At 34.3% G+C, this 20523-nt stretch overlaps 1 protein-coding gene across 2 annotated transcripts in view; it reads right to left on the reverse strand.

Annotated features, from left to right (window-relative positions):
- Nucleotides 1-20523, reverse strand: part of CSMD1 (CUB and Sushi multiple domains 1) — a 1116955-nt gene that overhangs the window by 232773 nt on the left and 863659 nt on the right. For both annotated transcript variants that reach the window (XM_048295968.1, XM_048295967.1), the window contains exons 18-21: nucleotides 13571-13759; nucleotides 9771-9887; nucleotides 8152-8367; nucleotides 4849-5037 (exon numbers count right to left, since the gene is read on the reverse strand). In XM_048295968.1, coding sequence (XP_048151925.1) covers nucleotides 4849-5037; nucleotides 8152-8367; nucleotides 9771-9887; nucleotides 13571-13759 — 711 coding nt within the window. The remainder of the gene's footprint in view (nucleotides 1-4848; nucleotides 5038-8151; nucleotides 8368-9770; nucleotides 9888-13570; nucleotides 13760-20523) is intronic.

Genomic DNA, 20523 nt, shown 5'->3' on the forward strand with positions numbered 1-20523 from the left:
CTCTCCTTTCCTTTCCTTTCCTTTCCTTTCCTTTCCTTTCCTTTCCTTCCTTTCCTTTCTCTTCCTTTCCTTTCCTTCCTTCCTTTCCTTTCCTTTCCTTTCCTTTCCTTTCCTTTCCTTTCCTTTCCTTTCCTTTCCTTTCCTTTCCTTTTCCTTTCCTTTCCTTTCCTTTTCTTTCCTTTCCTTTCCTTTCCTTTCCTTTCCTTTCCTTTCCTTTCCTTCCTTTCCTTTCCTTTCTTCCTTTCCTTTTCCTTTCCTTTTTCCTTTCCTTTTCCTTTCCTTTTTCCTTTCCTTTTTCCTTTCCTTTTTCCTTTCCTTTTTCCTTTCCTTTTTCTTTCCTTTTTTTCCTTTTTCCTTTCCTTTCCTTTCCTTTCCTTTCCTTTCCTTCCTCAGGACTCAAAACAATTGTCTATAAGTTGAAACAACTCCTTTATATCCTTCCTAGAGGACAGAGAAGTCTCTCCTACCCTTGCAAATGGAAGTTTCTTGTAATTTCTTATGACCTCTAATAAACTTTTTTTCATTTTGCTTTCATGGTCTCTGGTTCACCAGTTTGTTTGTTTTTTTTTAGGAATGCCTCAACCTATGAGCCTTTCAATTCATTTCTAAGTAACACAACTCCAACATAGAGCGCTAGAAAGCTCCTGAATAGTTTGACTTAAAGCAAACTCTAAAGTAAGTAAAGTATGTTTAAAAGCATAGTCTTGGTTTGTTAGATGAGATTTAGAAAATCTGCCTTAGTAACAATTTCTGGAAAGAGCCTGTGGATCCTGTTTAAAAGGTTATTGATGACAATAAGATAACATCAAAAACCTGATTGTGACAGTCTCCTTTAGGTGGGCATTAGCTTCAGAATCAGGGACTTCAATAGACTAAGTTGTTCCACCTCATTTTTGGACTCCACTATTCACCAAGCTTCTGAGATGCACACAACTTTGCGGATACGCAGAGGTGCGTGACTGCTCCTAAGCTTTACTCTTGGATCTGTACTCTAGGGGGACTAACTCACTAAAAGCTGGGTTTTGTCCTCAGGAAAAAGTAGTCAACTGTGAATGAAACTATAATAGAACTGCGCAATTATAGGTAGAGATAAAAAGAGTTATTGCTGGCAGGAAAAAGTGGTAAGACTATGTTTCCACACTCAGCCAGTTTTGTCTTCACAGTCATGAAATAAGTATAAAGGTATATACCTTTATACATTTGCAACTATGAAAAGCAAATGGCATAATGGGAATAAATTATATATGTAGAAGTAGTGTCAGCAACCCATCAAAACTGTAATTACTAATAAAATGTATGGTTTTGATTTTTTTTTTTCTGGAAAACACTGGAGTAATAATTAAATCCATAATAACAACAAAATAAATAATAACAGAATAATAAACAAATGAAGGGGACAAAATCTGTTTTCTGTTTGCAAATCTCAACTAGACAAAAGATAATCAGGAGAAACTTGTCTGTACTCCAATAGCTTGTTTTTCACCCACACACACAATACAAACCCAATAATTTTAAATGAAAAGTAAATTATCCAGAAGTAGATCTGAAAAATTAAACCATCACACATAGTCAAACAAACCAATTACAGTAGCATACCAGATGATAAGGTTAACATCCTTACAGGCCACAAGTTATTTCAGAACAGTAAAACCCCAGATATTTACATCAATACTCTCAAATCAAAAGATATGGGCTAGTGACATTTCTTTTCAAGATATGCATGCTTATCTTCATGCTTATGCATGCCATGTGTCAGTATTACTAGAAATATATTTTTCTCTTGACATTATCTATAGACATGTGCTCATTAATTAATTCTGTGCATCACACAAAAGAGAAAATTAGCAGAGTTCCCCTCCCCTCATTCCTCTCAGTTACAGTAAATTTTGAGGAGAGGGGTAAAAAAGAACACTGTGAGTGTACATTGAGACGACATATCTCAAAGAACATCTATATACAGATAGACAGACTTTTTTCATTCAAATTACTGTCTGTGTCCTTTATACTGTGGAAAACTGCAAAAAAAGCCTAACTGCAGCATAGGTGCTGGAGTGAGTCACCAGTTCAGTAAAAATAGTGTGATAGTTCTCCCAAATGCAGTTACTGAGTCTGGAAAGATGGGAACCAGTACTCTTGTGTAAAAAAGAGAGTAGAATGTCATAGCATGGAGAGAAGGCCACTGAAAATTATGATAATGTTGTTCATACAGGACTCAAGAGTCTTAAATTAATAGCAGCATCATGATGTTAGGCTAACAAGACCTCCCAAGCTCTGCTTTTCCCTTACCTGGAAAATAACTCTTCAAAGAAGAAGAAATGGTGGAAAGTCACAAATAGTTCTCTGATCAGGAAAATTGCACATCATGTTTGAGATAATCCTAGAGGAAGGACTTGAAATTTTTTACTGGGATGGAGAAGGGCAAGACCTTAGGAAACCCTATTGGTTTGTTGGTTTTTTCAACAGCAGATGAAACTGAATACAACTTCTGTGATACAAATCAGTATGCGCTTGTGTGAATGTTTAGCTTAAAAACTAAATGCAATTAAATTTGAAGGGCTTTCATCCTGAATCTGATTAAAAGAAGCATGAAAGAATGCATTACGATGTGTCATAGAAGGACTGAAAAATCCTTGTTGATGTGTATATATCATGTATGAGAGTTTGGTCACTGTAGAAATCACAATTAGGGAGTAATAATCAAGAGGCTACTGAACACAGTAATGTTCCTATGAACTTGTGCCACTGAATTGAGACTAGATTTAATTCTGAATGTACATTCCAAATCCAGCGGATTTCAGGACAAGCAGTTGCTTTTCACTCTTCTGAGAAAGAAGTCTTTGTGTGAACTTTTAAGAGTAAGAGGATATCTTCACCCCTAATGTCTTAGGTGCCGTGGAGACAAGAAAAGGGATCTCTGTAAACCCTCTTAAGTGTTAAGAAAATAATCACTTATGAAAGCAGCTGTGCAGGGCACTGAGTATGTCTTTCCCCCTCAGTTTCAGCCAGCTGCCTAGCAAAGTTTTTTTCCTTGCATTTGTCTTAGCTGCATTATAGATATTTTTTTAGTTTGCTACACTAAAAGAGATGAAATGAAGACATAGGTTGAGTTAAAAGAGTTATTTAGATTATCTTATTTTAGAGAAGTGCCACTTGTCTTTGTATGTTTTATAAAAAGTTTTACTAATCAGTTAGAAAGTGGGGTCTCATACATGGATTTAGTGACAGAAGTGTCTCAGGGCCAGTTGACAAATTTATTCAAAACTGAACATAAGAACAAAAAGGAAATGCTAAGCTCTCTGTAAATAAATTCCATTTCAACATGAATGACAGACATATCACATATACATAAGATTAGATGTGTATCACTAAATTATGCTTGGGAGAACATACAGGCATATCTGTGTCTGGCACTGTAAGTGGTTTAAATTCACAGCTAATTCAATGGCCAATACTTCATTAAGCTAATTATTGATACTTTGGTAGTAATCTTTGCAACTTTTCAATGTGTCATTCACAATATCAGGATAACTAAGTGAGCATTTTCAAGATATTGGGTATGAATCTCTTATTACTGTAGATACTGTAGGAAAGACTTTCTAAAAGTTAACACAATTTACAAAAACATACATGACCATCACATAGAATGTCTCTTTTCTTCAGCGCAGAGATGACTAAAATTTTATGATATTTAAAATAAACTAAACATGTTTGAGTGGAACACCAAGAAGCCCTCTAGAAAGAGAGAAACCCCAAACAAAACAAATATATGAGCAAACAACCCTGAAATATAGGGCTGAAAATAGACTAAGACTTAAATCTAGAATTTCCAAATAAATGGCAAACTCCATATTATGTTGGTTTCTCTCCCATCTGTAACATTCTTTCATTATGGTATAAATAAAACCATTTTAAAACAAAATTTGAGATACTTTGTTTTTCTATGTATCTTAGATGCATATACAATGCAGATGACTTTTTTAGACATAGAGATCCTTTATGTTTTTCTATGTATCTTACATGCATATACAATGCAGATGACTTTTTTAGATATAGAGATCCATCTTTTTAAAACAAATAAAAGAAAGAAGCTGAAGCTGAGTTACTCCCTTTATGAAATAATATTTTATTTAAAACAAGAACCCTCTTAAGGAAATCCATTTAGAGGTGTATGGAAGTATTTGACTTTTCAGAATCATTATGTCAGTAGCAGCTGATGAGATCCACTTGGCATGGTGGAGATAAAACCATCTCACAAATACAGCAACTGCACAAATTTCATAAAATACAGTCCCAGAACTTTTCCAGGAAAAGAACTGTTCACTCAGTTTGAGTTCATAGTTACTGATGTTTAACAACAGCACACTAATTTTAAAAAATAAAGTTTAAAAATGCTGTGAAGCAGTTTATAAATGGTAAAAAATCCCAAAAGTTTAGAATTACAAGAATAACAACACAATATGAAAAAAAGACCCTTAAAACCAGCTGCAGGGCTCTAAAGTAGGTTATTTTCACCTAAAAGCTCTAAACATTGTTTCTCTACCCCAGAAGACAAAGTATGAAATTTATACCTTAACTGTGCCAAACATAAAGTTTAATAATTACTTCTACATTTTACCTCACATGACATTTTGATCTTATTTGCTAGCACGATTCTAATTATTCCTCCATGTTTTTTGTTCTCTAAATAAAAGAGACATGCATTACTTAATCTTGCACTGACTTTAAAGTTTTTACAGCTTGGGGATCAACTGTTTCAACCCAAGCACTTTGTTCCCTGCCCAGTATTCTGACACATGCCATGTGCTATTAACAACTTGATGAATGAAATGAAAGCATGTGACCACCTACCCACACACCTTGGCAGAGGTGCACTCCATACACGCCGACCACCTCCCAGGCAGGTGAGTTTGTTAGCACCTTCCAGGCGATATCCAGGAAAACAAGAAAAGATCAAGGAATCTCCAACACCAAAATGAAAACCAATTCGCCTACTGAAGGCAGGAACACCAGGGTCATCACATGGCTCCAGATCATATTCTGCAGACAATAAAACATAATATAGTATTATCTGGACAAGTTGTCCACATGGAAAAAACCAAACTTATCAAATTGCCTGCATTGTATGAGCATGGAACATCTGGAAAACATGTATTTCAGAGTTGTGTTCTCTACTAAAACCCAGTACTGTTTCTATAAGTCTATTATGCCTATATATACAGTAATTATGTTTCTAATGTCCCACACAAACTACATCTATTTTCTTAATTTCAAGAGCTGTAATCAGCTTGTACTGTAAGTGGTTTACTATAATTTTGTTTAATTACTTCCTTTGTATATAATTCCTGTTTCTTTTCATCTGAACTCTCAAACAGCTTTAGAAGTGAGACTTGTAGTTAAAATAAATCATTATGTAATGAAGAAAATCTAATTAAAAAATCAAACAAAAGGTTTGGTGAATGAAAGACATATGAACAAATTTTCAAAAAGTGTGCTTTTATAACTACACATCAGGAATAATTCAGGAGGAGTCAGAATAAACTAATGGGTAAAAAATCAGGGCTGTTACATAGGAAGCAAATCAAACTCAGAAAATATCTGAACCATCCATTTCCCCATCTCCAAAGAGTATGCTCTGGAAGTATCACCTTTTGTTTGTCATGTTTTCTCATACAATTTTTCCTTAGATAAAGGACCCAACCCGCGACAATCCACTAGCAACTACTTCAAGAAAAGATGTTGAAAGAGATCAACTTAACATCTAATGGAAAAAGTTTGATTTTATATTCTTCAGAATATGATCCAAAAGACCAAAGAGATCACTTCTAGTAACAGATAAGAAAAAACATTTTCAAGAACATTTACCTTGGAGGTCAGAGGAAAGTAGGGTCAAATCTACTTAAACAGCTGATATGTGGAATAAAATAAATAAATAAATCCTTTGCTTTAGTAACTGTCTTGTAGGAAAGTTCTGAATATTAACGGGAATCTATAAACCACACCAGTTTCTGCTGGCAAAGGTTTTAAGTTTAGAAAACATATGATCTACTACCTCTGCTCAGTACTACAGAGGCTAAGCTAAACATGGAGATACACCATAGTACACTTTTAGGTACATGGCAATTTTCATGACAAATTTCTATGTTAAATGACATTCAAAACAGGTTAAGGCCATCTCACTAAACACTTCTTACTAAGAAGAAATATATTCTGATTGTGCGAAAATACAGAAACAGAATCACCTATTTGTTTCATGAAGTTAATGTACCTCATAATATTTCTCAAAATGTGTATTTAATATAAATGATGACATATGCTGGCTCTGTATGTTGTAGCAGTAGTAAATAGGACATAAACCTTCAATTGTGTTCCAAAAGTTCTGTAATCCATATCTTTTGTTACTGCACAATTCTCCCCCCTGCATCCACAATATTTTGTGTGTTTTTCTACAACTTGCTTAGTGCTCTACCCTTTTGACTTAGTGATAAACAAACTATCAGAGATATAATTTAGTATTTTTATTTACATTTTAAACTTGCAAAACTGCTGACCTCTGATTTGGTGAGTCCAAAGTATCCAGAATGAATGTATTTTAGCATTTCATAGGAGTAAATCCATCAGTATTGCGCTACTCAGTGAGGTAGTTCTTTTCCTTTTTAAAATAAGCAAGCTAAATGGGATGCATTAGTCATAAATAGCATGGTCATCTGTAAGCATTTCCAAATCTCAATAAAACTTATTGACTTTCAGTTCTTGAAAAATTATGTGGGAGAGTTGGATGTGAGTTCCTTATGTACTCCTTCCATAGAATATCCATGTGCATGTGCATTTCAACTTGCACTTGATTCATTTATATGTGTCATGGCACAAGTGGAAGCTTCAGACAAGCCCTGCCTTAGTCTTGGCCACAGAACTTGTCAACTTGTCAACATCTTAAATGTAAGGACTTATTCTGGTCCACAAGTTCTAATGATGGAGAATCAGATCTATTTATAAAAATTAATTATTTATTAAACAGAGATAACAGACCAAAGATCCTAATCAGAATTACTACACAGTATAAAACTAAAGAACTACTAGTAGATTACAGGCTAACATAAAACAATGCACTATTTCAAGGTACCTATAAGTAAAGCTAGCAAAAGAAATAGTATTGCAACTTACCACCGAAATGACATTAATGTACACAGATTTCTTCACTTAGCCCCTGGGGAGCTACTATAAAGTAGGTGTCCCTACTCATGGGAGAAACTCTACACATTTCCAGGATCATGTACAGAGGATTTCTGCTTTGTGAGTTTGGTGTGGCTTTTCTAGTTTGTAAGTGAGGTGTCTGTGAGTGAGAAATGCAGCTTGTCTTCCACATCTCACTTCAACAGGAAGATGTTTATTGGCAGGTGGGAGATGCCAGATCACTGGCCATTTTGGCCATGTTGCCAAAATGACTCACTACAAGACAGCTCGTCCTGTTTGAGCTATGTGACCAATTAACAGCAACAGATGATCTCTTGTTGGGGAGTGAGATGCCCTGCTACAATATGCAAATCTGTAATTCTACTTCCTAGTAATGGAGATAGGCAAAGAAAATTATTGAGAAATGTATATTAGATGTCATCTAGTTTTAGAAGACTGTAAATAAGAAGCAGTAACTTAAATGTTTCAAGTATCTTAGAGATAATTTATAGAAATACATCAATAGCTACTAAGTGTTTTAATTTATCTTTATATACAAGTTTTCTATTTCAAAATCAGTCTTCAATTTAGACTCCTTTGTGAATCTGAGTTAGTATATCACTGCTTTTTAAAAGTTTCTATAGTTGGTTTAGTAAAACAGTACCAGTTAGTTCCTTTCTTCTGAAGCAGTACCTTCTATCTTTGTAATTTTTTCCCCCTAATTTTCCTCCAAACCTCTTTTTCAACAATCTTGATGTTTCTGTGAGGACATGGAAAACTTCTTAAAACACTCAAATCACCAACATTCTTCTCAATTCTCTTGGCCACCTTTATAAACCTTAACCAGTTTTCTATGATAGAGACTATACAATTTCTATTAACTTTTTTTTTTTAGTGGTGTTTCAAAATGTTTCTGTTATCTACAAGTGAAATATCATCTGGAACTTTTTTCAGGATATTTAGCAGAATGGAATTCATTACCTGAAAATGTTATGTTGAAACCTTCATAAGAAATTGAAAAATCAGATATAAATCGAAGCTGTGCAGTAAAATTTCCAAAGAGGCCGGCTTTAATTGTAGGGGGTAAGACTGAGCCAGTCAATCTGGCTACTGGTTCTGTGAAGCTCCCATCTTCAGTGATGAGCAAATAGTCATGAGAGCTCTCAAGGTGAAAGGTATGAAAAACCAGCTGTACACCTTTAAAAGAATTAAAAAGGGAGGAAAGAAAAGCATTTAATAGGAAGTTTTTCTATTCCTTCATATGTAGGTGACACAGAAAGCAGTTCTTATGTTATATGGGAACATTTTGAGAAAAAGTTAGAATCAAAACCTGAAATTCTGAAAATAAAGTTTGCAGAAAGCACTTGAGCTCAGCTGAGTAATCTGTGCAATGTGGATGCTGGTTTAGCTCACTTCAAATCAATATTTCCCATAACAGAATCAATGGCATCCAGTGCTATTTGTATACAGCACTCTGAAAATCCAGATTTGTATTATTTAGATGTTATTCAAGTTCCTGTATGTCTCTTTTACTTATATTATCTACCTTGATTTCATTGTTAACTAGGAGACATACTTTAATACTTGGCTGAAATTTTGTATTTGTGTTTTATTTTTGCCTTTCTTCCAACACAATTCTGGTTTTTTTTAAACTTCAGGGAAGTGCCCATATACAAGGACAAAGTTTTATGTACAGTCTTGCATAAATATAGATTAATATTTTCTGGGACTGATCCTTTACTGACATCATGACTGTTTTTTCATTTACCAGCTTCCAGTCCAGTAATGAATTAAATTTTGACTTACAATTCAGTCTTCAAATACAATACATTTAAATACAATAAATACAACAAATTTATAAATTTACTGTGGGGAACAACATTCTTCTTAGAATGGTTTCTGATATATTTTACATTTAAAATGCCTTATGAGTTTTAAACAAAAAATCCAGTCTTTAAGAAGATTTTAAACAGAAACTTCCAATATACTTCTCAGTAAATTTTTATTATGTTTTGATTTTTGATTTAATAGTATGTAACACATTATTAGTACTCTCTGGGCTTTTTTGCTTAGGTTATTTTACACATTCCCCCAGTGGATAAGCTGACAAGATCAACTATGCATTCACATGTTACTCTACTGTATATGTAACATAAAGATATATATAAGTTTTTGCTCTAATGGCTTAAGTCTGAAATCTAAGGCTACCAATACACAGATCAAATCTGTTTCTTTATGCTTAAAAATTGGTGAAGAGCCATCAACAAGGTCCTGACATCTTTGACTGAAAGAAATTTAGTGCTATTTAACAAGTAGCTATTATTTTCCCATATTTTACCTCTTCTACACTTTTCCATTTTTCTGAGACTAAAACACATTGCCTCTGGCAACTTTTAAAAAGAATGCTTCTTTTGAAAAATAAACACAAACTGGAAATACCACATTTGAAGATACTTATTTTGGGAAATTAAACTTCTTCCCCAAAGGAATGGCAGAAAGTGCTGGTTTAACTCATAAAGGACATTTTTTAGCTATGTGTGTCTGATTTTTTTTTTACATACAGACATTATATATATATGCAAAACAGATTAGATACTTACCCTTGCCATGAGACACTTCAATAGTCCAAGTGCAGTTTAAAGAGTTTGGGTAAAAATCAGGAAAACCTGGAGAAAGAACAGTTCCACTCTTCCCATGAATATATCCACCACACAAAGCTTAAGAAGAGAAAAAAAAAAAAAAAAAGTCATACAGAAAGCCTATCTTGTAAAAGGGTTTGAGAGAGAGAGAGAGAAAGTTCATTTTTTAACTACAATTAAAATTAAAAATACAGTCAAGGATTAGAATAAGAAGCTAATCAATCCAAAGCCACAACATTCATGTTTGACAACAATTTGTTTTCACCTACATTAGTCCTTGAAAAGTTTCTTTTTCATCTACAGCCTCTCCTGTTAGTTAGCAGAATAGAAAAATAAGTAAAATTTTTTATTGCAAGTATTAATTCCTATTGCAGTAGTATGTAAGAAATAAGGGGTTTTTTTTTGTGAAGTAACTAAAACAATATTTTGTTGCTACTTTTCTTTCACTAAATATTTTGAAAGGCATACCTTCAACTGCATTTAACCAACAAAAATACTTAAGTAAAAAGCATATTTTTTCAAATAAGTAAAAGTTTAATGACTACTGCGATGCTCAGGGGAAAAAAGTGTCATTTCCTCTTTTTCAAAGATTTAGACTGTCCCATCATAAGTAATTTATTTGGAATTAAATAATTTGAAAGACATGAGAACTATGCTAGAAAACATTTTATGCAAACTAGAATTTGTTAAACTAGGCTGTTCAAATTTGCATAGCAAATTAATTAAAGTTTAAGATTTGCACGCTGAATCTTATAAATATAGCATGACTGTGCTTTTCACTCATCTCTTGCTGTCCACTTTTTATGTTGTTGTTTTTTTAAACTTTAATATACTAAATATTTTAACAGTAAAGCAACAAAACATTAAGATGCTTTTAGTCTTCTTCCTCACATAGAGTGATACACTTTGCACTAAACTAGATGGAAAACATACATGACAAAATATTCAATAAACTTACAGTACCTTTCTGTAGATGTGTGTGTATATATACACATATACTTGGTTTATAGCTTAAATTCCTTTTTTTCATTTCTTATTAGACTAAGGGTTTTGTTAAAGTTTTTAATGTTTTTTGGATTTATGTAATTTATATATTTATCAGTAAGTATAAGGAAAGAAAATGCTTCCAGCCTGGTTTTACCTGAATACATTTATTTCTGCACAGAAGTATGAATTTAAACACGTTTGACTAAACCAACAGTAAATATATGGTTGATAACATTGCTTAATAATAAATAAAAGCATTACAGACATCAGATTTATAGTGCCATAAATGAACAATAGTACATTCATTCAAAAAGCCTTCTTATTCTGTAAACATCACAGAAGGAAGACTGTGCAACATTACTTAAAGCAGATATTACATATTTCAAAATCATTTACATATTTTAAACAAAATTAAAAATACGTAATTAATGTGTTTGAATTTAGGTCTCCCTTGAAAATTATTTTCATGTTCCACTTTGGCAGTACCATATTTTGACAATGACACATTACTTAGAGGGAACTTTAACCACCTTGTCTTTGTACACAGATTTCTTCTTTGTTGGCATGAAACAAAGCAATATGCTTCTTCCTTAGGCATTTATTCTGCTAAATTAATTTCTGAAGGTAAAATTTTGAGACCAACAATACTCTACAGATGACTGCAAAATGCTTATTTCCACTTCAGTTAAATCTGTTACATTCTGAAAATTTGGGTCACAACTTGTTGAGCCTCAAAAGGCAAATACACTAACAGAATGATTACCTAATAGAGTGTGAGTTCTATTTTTAGACTATTTAATACAATGGAGTTTAATCTGTGAGGAAGAGACTGAATATATGTTGAACCCTTGTGTGTTGCTTGCCTAAAGAACATACTCCAGAAAGGCTTGACATTTCCTCATACACTCACACTGAAAGTGAGTGAAGGACCTCGGAAATAAAAACTCTCTTTCAATGAGTGAAAATTAACTAGATCTTCCTGAAGTTCAACATTCATATGCAAACAAAAGAGTAAAATATTGATATTTTAACTCAAAAATACATCCACACATTTTATTACAAAGTAAGTAGAAAAAGAAGCAAATACTATTCAAAGTTAAGGTTCCTTCGCATTCTTCAATTCACTGTGGCAAAGCAAACAAGGAAAGAAACCCATGAAAACAATGAAAAACTCTAAAAATGCTTTTTATCTGTACTTGTAAAGGAGGAATGAGTTGCAGTGATTACAAGGTGAGTGGGTTTGAATATCAGATTAGCTAACTTCTATAATTAACCTTTGGTGGTTGATATGTTTTGAGCAGGGGCAAGAAGGCTGTAGAGAGAGTTAGAAGATGAAGAAGAATAGTGCTCCGATTTAACAAAACAGATTGAAACAGAGTGAGAAACTAAAATATTTTGCTGAATCTAAGTTTGTCCTCTGACATTTCACTGTAATCAATGAAAACCTTGGACCTGACAAGCAAGTTACAAATTCACTAATGTAAGTAATTTGCTCAAGCAAGAGCCTTTCTCTGCTGTTTTTCTGTGGTTTCTATAAGAGGGATTTTGTAGCAGCTATACAAGATTCCATGAAGAAATTTAGTTGATTCAGGGGTTCACAGAAACAGAACTTAGCCAAAAAATCCAATTAAAAAAAAAGAACACAGAAATATTTGCAAGTTGTGCCGGTTTTGGCTAGGGTAGAGTTATTTTTCTTCTCAGTATGGGGCTGTGTTTTGGATTTGTGCTGAACACAGGGTCGATAATATAGAGATGTTTTTGTTATTGGTGAGCAGGGCTTACACAGAGCCAAGGCCTTTTCTGCTTTTTGTGCTGCCATGCTGGTGAGGAAGTTGGGGGTGAGTGGGAGATTAGGAGGAGACACAGCTGGGACCGGTGACTGCAGCTAACCCAAGGAAAACCCTGCACCATATGGCATCACGCTCAGTACATAAAGTGGGGAGCAAAAGGGAAAAGGGAGAAGTTCAGACTGATGATGTTTGTCTTCCTAAGTGACCATTACATGTGACTGGGCCCTGCTCTCCTGGAGACGGCTGAACACCTGCTGTCCTTGGGAAGCAGTGAATTAATTCTTTGGTTTGCTTTGCTTGTGTGCACAGCTTTTGCTTTTCTTATTAAACGGTCTTTATCTCAACCCAGGAGTGTTCTCACTTTTAGCCTTCTGATTCTCTCCCTGATCCTGCTTGTGGGAGTGAGCAAGCAGGTGTGTGGGGCTTTGTTGCTGGGTGCGGTTAAACCAGGACAGGAATTCAACATTTTAAAAAATGTTTCATGAAAGCTCTAGACAGTTTCATACTTCATATCCACCAAAACAATTAATAAACTAACCAAAATTTCAAAACAAAAATATGGTAAGAACATTAATTACATAGGCTGATCATGATCTATCTTTTAGTATTGAGTACACTGTATTTTGAGCAATCATTTTGGTATGCAGTATTTAGAGTTTAAAATATAAATTAAGTTTATTGGCTTTGTTTTGAAAGTATTAGTTGTATGGCACCATTTTTATTCACAGTTGAACACTGGCACCCTGTGAGAATATGAATTTTTCTATTTGTGAATATAAGCCTGGTTTTTTTTCAGTACTTGACTGAAAGCTGATACAGAGATGTAAAGCATGGCTTTTAATAACAGTAAAATAATTTTTAAAAGTGTGGATCTTGCTGCAATTGAAGGGAGGTAGTAGCAATGACAAGCTTAATTAGTTCTGAAAAATAGTAGATTAACTTTTGTGGACTTTAAAGCTGACATCTGAAGAGCCTGACACTTACCATCACAACTGGGTAATGCATGATTCCACTGATGGTTTCTTTCACATATGAGAGGTTCTTCATCACTCAGTGTATATCCTGGATCACAGCTGAAGGTTACTGTGGAGCGGATATTAAAGTTGTTACCATGGCGATGGCCATTCACAGGAATTCCTGGGTCAAGGCAGGAATCTGATTCCAGAGTGACACCTGAAACACACAGATTTAATTTTGGCTTTTTACCATTTTTTTCAGGTAGTAAACAGGAAAAAAAAAAAAAACAAACAAAACACACAACAAGAAAGACAGGAGAAAGAAAGAGCCTCCAAAAGATACTAGTTAGCATTGCCTGAGAACTGATATGGGATATAAAAGCCTTTCTCTAGATGTTGTTACTGACTTGAAGAACAGTTTTCCAATTTTAAGTTTCATAGAATAGAGAAGTCCAAATGAAATAGAAAAAGACTGGAGCTTTAAGGTATATTTTGTCAATCAATTAAAAACACCAAACCAATTAAAGTACCGGACATCTGAAACCATAGGAAGATACTGCAGTACAAAGTATGAATGCAAATTTTGCTAGTTTATAAATTATATTTGATTATTTCATCTATTCAGCTTCTGATACTGCAGAATTTAACTATGCAATTTTCCTCTGCATAGTTATGATTATTTGATACAAGAAAAAGCAATGTCAAAAAAATGCAATTGAAGAGCTCACAAGCTACTGAATTCTTAAAGATATTATCCTATGCATGAAAATAAGGCAAGACAAATAATATAGCTTTCACAATTGTATAACTCTTATCTGACAGAAAGAGTCTCTGGTAATTATGTCTTATAGGAGAGATTAAATATTCATGGAGGACTGCCTCCTGGGGGAGGAACCCAATGCAGGAGGAGCGGAAGAGTCTGAGGGGTCCTTCAACTAAGGAGGAAGAAGCAGCAAAGATAATGTGTGATAAACTGACCCTCATGCCCTGTCCCCCTGCACCTCTCAGAAGTAGGTGGTAGATAAAATTGAAAGTGAAGTTCATCCAGAGAAGAACAGAGGGGGAAGGTGTTTTTAAATTTGGACACCTGGGATCAAGCCAAGTTTATTCCACCACAACCGCCTTCTTCACAGGCATTTCCTAGTTTCTTAGCCCTCTAAAGGTCTAAGAAGGTGCTGGTCCTCTCAGCTGAATGTGCATCTCTAACCATACCTGTGGAAGTTGTACTCTCATTTTACTGCTTCTACCCTGCCCTATTTATCCAGGACTACCATACAGCCTTAGGAACAAAGTAGGAGGAGTTCAAAACTAGGGAATAAATTGAATTATCAGAGCATAAAGCGAACTATAGACATGAGAGTTGGAAGCAGGACTACAAATAAAAATATCATAAATAATGACTCTAACTTTCACAGAGAAATATTCCCTGTACCCTCCGGCTCTTCTTATATCTCATTTAGAATTCAGTTTTGAAAGCTTATGATCTAGTTTTCATGAGGTGACCCTGACATACTTAAATTCTAGACGAGTAAGTTTCTCTTGACTTGACTGCATATTCTTAATGCAAATGTACCGTGTTAGCTAACACCGTGCATTTTTAGATTCCCTTCATCTGGATAAAATTGCTTAATATAGTCTCAAAGAACCCATTTAAGTCTATAGTATTCTGCACTGTAAGTGCCCTTAGTAATTTCATCTATATGAAATTTTAACTTTGATACATATTAGGTTTCTATCAGACAAATCATACTTCATATTTTGAAATATGTTAGTGGAAATTAGTTAGATGGAGGTCCACAGCAGCGCTCTTAAAATTCCTTCCTCTTAGGGCAGCCTACCACCCTTGCCTGAACACATCAGCTGCTTTGGCATTCTGAGTCATGCATAACAGGTAAACTCATCAGTTTCTTTTTGAAATGATAATTCTAAATTACACTGACTCAATTGTTTCACATTTTTGCAAGAAGACCAAAACCTATAGCAAATGTCAGCTTCCAACTTCAGGACTGAAGTAGTAGTGTTATATAAATAAATTCAGCTCAGGCAACAGAGTTTCATTCCCAGGGAAAAATATTCAGTATGTAAGTTTCAGCAACCATGAACACAGCTGAAAAGAAATAATTTTTCTTTGCCTCTTTGCATGAAGATTTGATTCTTTTTCTTAATAGGAGATAACCTAAGATAAACTAAATAATGGGCAATACTGAGAGTCCTGACTACAGAAAGGTGTGAGAAATTCTGGCCCAACAGTGATAAATTTGGTTGGAAAATTATTGTAAAGAGTTGATTGAGAAGGAGCATAGGCAGTAGACTCTAGTACAAGCTGCAATTATTAGCTACTAGGACCATGACACCACTATCATGCCTTACCCCCTGCCTGCCAAGTCATACTTTTTCTAAAGAAATACAAACCTTTCAATTACTCCTTACGTGTCATACTTTCCATGTTAGCAGCCTCCGACTCTTTTTAAACTGTGTTACAAACTGGACACAATAGTCTCCCTGGTTATCAAATGAAGTGAAATAATTTTTGAACAAGTCCTAGATAAAACAGTCCCGTTTAAAAAAAAAAAAAAAAAAAAAGTATTTTCTGAAATTTCCTTTTGATTTTTTTGATGGTTAAATACAATGTCTAGAAGATTCAACTTTTTGCAATACTCCTACATTTTTCTCTAGATTATATTAATTCTATGTGACACCCAAATCTTTTTCTATTGTATCTCTATTTTGTATTTGTGCATGTCATTTCTCCTTCCCCATTTACGCTTAGCATGTTTCTTTATGGAATCTAATTGGGTTTTTTCAGGCTCTTTCCTCAGTTCATCTAGCTTGTTTTGAATTGTAACCTTCTCAGTCATATTGCTTGCTATAATTGTAGGTTGGAATCACCCTCAGAAATTGTAACTGTTCTTATATTGTCACCAAAATCATTATTAGAATATTTTTTCACAGCATCACAGAAATCATGTAACAATTTAGGGTGGAAGGAACCTCTGGGGGTCATGTAGTCCAAGCCCCCTGCTCAAGCAGGGTCACCTAAAGCTGGTTGCACAGGTGGATTCATTTCTGGAAGTGTTTTTCCTATCTCCAAGGATGAAGATTCCACAGACTTTCTGAGCAACTTTTTCCTGTGCCTACTGTACCTTATTGTACAGTAATAAGTTCATCTACACTCAATTTTTATATTTTCTCTGAAAGAGTTCTAAAAGCTTTATGAATGTCAGCACAGAACTGTTTCCTCCCCTTTTCATTCCCAAATCTACAAAAGCAGTTAATCTGTAAAGAAAGAATTTAAAGTGGTTTGACATAATCTGTTTTTATCAAATACAAATCATTTATTTCTTATCATTTTGTTTATCAGCATAAAACTAGTATATTTCAAGAGTGAAGATAAAACTAATGTCCTTGATCCTTCTGGTCTGAATATTTTCTGGTTTGTTTTTTTTTTTCCCATCCTTGTTTGGAAAAGTGTGTGACCTGATTTTTTTTAAACTTCCTTACAGTTTTGAATTTTCAGACATAATTTTCAGTGGAATGGTCCTTCTGCTTTGCCTCTGAGTATAGCACAGGGAATTTCAACAGCCCCTGATGAATAAAATATGTTTCATTGTTTCAATACTGTGAAGTACCCTCTCTCTATATGCTGTACTATTACCTTGAAAATGTTCACTTAATTATCTTAAGTATATGGCAAAAATTAAGCTTTTATGCTAAAGTTGCAAAACAAGAGCAAAACATTTAGTCTTCCCTGTGACAGCTGATGTTTGGTCAAACTTTTATTGAGCAATTTTTATTTTTTCCCTTATCTGAATATATTTATAGGTATTTTTGTTACTGTCTTTCTGTCTCTTGTTCTTGGAACTAAATATGTACTTTAGATTTTTGTATTTATCCTAAGAGATCTGTGTTATTATTTGATTGCTATCTATAGCAATGTTTGAATATATCCAATATCTACATTATTAACTCTTGAGTTACATCATTAAAATGAATTTTAAATAGCTACAGAAATCTTTCTCAAAAATTCAAAAATTAAATAAAAAATTTTAAAAAACCCTTGCAGAACAAAACAAAAACAACAACAAAAACCCCAAAAAACAAAACCAAAAACAAACAAACAAGCAAACAAACAAAACCAACCCACCGAAAAACAGACAATACTTTTCTGTTGGGCTTTTAATACAATCTCTTTCATAAATGACTTTCAGAATTCATTTGTAAGGACTCAAGGACATTCACCTACCAATCTGCCAAATTTGGTGAAATTTAGATTTTTGATAACCCTTAATTTAACCACCATGTTGCTCCATTCTTTAATTTCTTATGAATCATAAACTCTATTATTTTATGGTCACTTTCACAAAAACTGCCTTTCCTATTTAGCCTCTGTATTGATTCTTCTTAGTCATAGTAAAATGGATTGCTGAAACAAAAAACCTTCCTCAATATTTCAAATCTTTTTCCATTGACTGTATCCTGCCACAGAAAATTTTGTGAATCTTTTCCTCACATCCAGACTATTCAAAGGATTATTTTTTCCTCAAATGAAAATGTAAGGAAGAATTTGATGCTATATTATTATCGCTAAGATTGATTGTGGGCTGTCTGACTGATTTTAAGACTATGTCAAATCCCTGACGATTGCATGTTTCTGAGCCTAAAAAGTTCTTCTCTGAAACCTAATCTAAACAACTACCTAATTTTATACAATGTGAGTAAAAGATTATTTTCTTATTATTGACAACTTTTCATTTAAGAAAAATCGCAATACTAATTTTGTAGATTTTTTTCAATGGCCTCAGTAAGGAAAGTTTTTACTAAGATGGGTAATCTTTGATGTTAAAACAATTTCCCTGTGTAAGAGAATTACAATGTTTATCAAATACATACTGATGTAGAGTGTAATATGACTGTCTCAATGCATGACTAAAATATGATCTATTTTTCAGACAAATTTTAGGATAGAAGGAAATATTAGTCCATAAAAAGCACAGACTTTTAAGTAAAGCATTTGGGTTTAAGAAATAATTGATCAATTTGGTTTGCAAATTGTCATGTTCTCTTATTTAAGGAAAGAAAAATTTCAAATATACGGTAATAAACAAAGGAACAATTTACATGGAAGCAATCTGCTTGTAAAGCATTTCTATCTGTTTTCATTTAAGAAAAAGACTAAGATTGCACAACCTACTTCACAGAACAAGGAACCAAAAACCCCCCACAAATACAAGCAAACAAAAAACCAGCTACCCAACTAACTAAAAAAACCCTACCCAAAACACATAACTGGGGAAGTTGAGTGATCAGGGATATGTGAGGCATGAAGCACGCTTGCCAAAAGAACATAGATTAATTATTTTTAACGAAAGAGAAATATTTTATCAGAAGTTTTACTTAAGGATTATTTTAGGTATTTAATTTTTTTGCTTAGATGGATAAGACTTAATCTACACTGTCTTGCATTAGCTATGTTTGAAGTGTCATCAGAAGGCTGAATGACAGAAATTTAAGGAGGGGAATTAAAAAATTAACATCCTTCACAGTACCTTTAATGGTTTACATATTTATTAAAGCTATATTACAGGCATATTTTAGCTTAATAGAATATTACTGCCATCTCAGATTCAACTCAGTTTAGCTTATACTGAACCTTTTATTTTAAACAGGATTAAGATCCTTCTGCTTCACAGTACAGTGATTTAATTTATCATCAAAGTTATGACCATAACTGGAAGATTTTTAAGATACTTCCAAATAAGATGGGTATTTGAACTTCCACAGAAAATATTCAGGAAAACATTCAGAAATTTTCTTAGAACATGAAATTGACTACCTTGTAGTTTGCAAATGTAAGAAATGTAAAACAAATAGAAATTCTGTAGCGGTATCTTTAAAATTAGCAACTTCTATAGTTAAGCCTCCAAGGTCAATCAAAATATAATTTTAGTCTCCTGTGTTCCAGGCAGATTACTCAATGCTCCCATTGGGTCTTTTGACCTGGTTTGGCTCTTTGAAAACACTGGCTTTATCTACTTAGTACCCCCATGTTACTAGTTATTGTGATGACCTTCCCTGTGCTACGTACACAATTATCAATACAGAGTAAAGGATCACAGAAATGCTTCAGCACATTCACACAGAGCTGCCCACAGAAATTTTTAGTTCTGTGAGAAATCTAGTGTGAGGAAAAAGACAATATGAACACTGAGGCTGTGATTAACTTAAGTCTTGTTGAGCAAATGCACTGACATAGGTGTGAAGTGTTTAGCAAGCTTTCTCTGTACAACTTTTTTTTACAGTTTGGACATTCAGGACAGGAATTGTCTTCAAAACTATTTTCCACAGCATTCTTCTGGAGAAACTGACTGCTCATGGTTTGGATATGTGTAATCTTTGCTGGGTAAAAACCTGACAGGATGGCTGGACCCAGAGAGTGGTGGTGAATGAAATTAAATCCAGCTGGCAGCCAGTCACTAGTGGTGTTCTCCAGGACTCAGTATTGGGGCCAGTCCAGTTTAGTTTATCACTGACCTAGACAAGGGAATCGAGTGCAACCTCAGCAAGGTGGTTGGGAGTGTTGAACTGCTGGAGTGTAGGAAGGCTCTGCAAAGGGATCTGGACAGGCTGGATTGATGGACCAAGGCCAATTGTATGAGGGTCGACAAGGCCAAGTGCTGGGTCCTGCAGTTGGGTCACAACAACCACATGCAGAGCTACAGGCTGGGGGCAGAGTGGCTGGAAAGCTGCCCAGCAGAAAAGGACCTGAGGGTGCTGGTCAACAGCAGCTGAACCCAGCAGTTCAGAATGAGTCAGCAGTGAGCCCAAGTGGCCAAGAAGGCCAATAGCATCCTGGCCTGTATCAGCAATAGTGTGGCCAGCAGGAAAGGGGAAGTGATTGTTCCTCTGCACTCGACATTAGTGAGGCCACATCTTAAATACTGTGTTCAGTTTTGGGCCACTCACTTCAAAAAAAGATATTGT

The sequence above is a fragment of the Corvus hawaiiensis genome, chromosome 3 (genome assembly GCF_020740725.1).
Source record: "Corvus hawaiiensis isolate bCorHaw1 chromosome 3, bCorHaw1.pri.cur, whole genome shotgun sequence".
Classification (NCBI taxonomy): domain Eukaryota; kingdom Metazoa; phylum Chordata; class Aves; order Passeriformes; family Corvidae; genus Corvus; species Corvus hawaiiensis.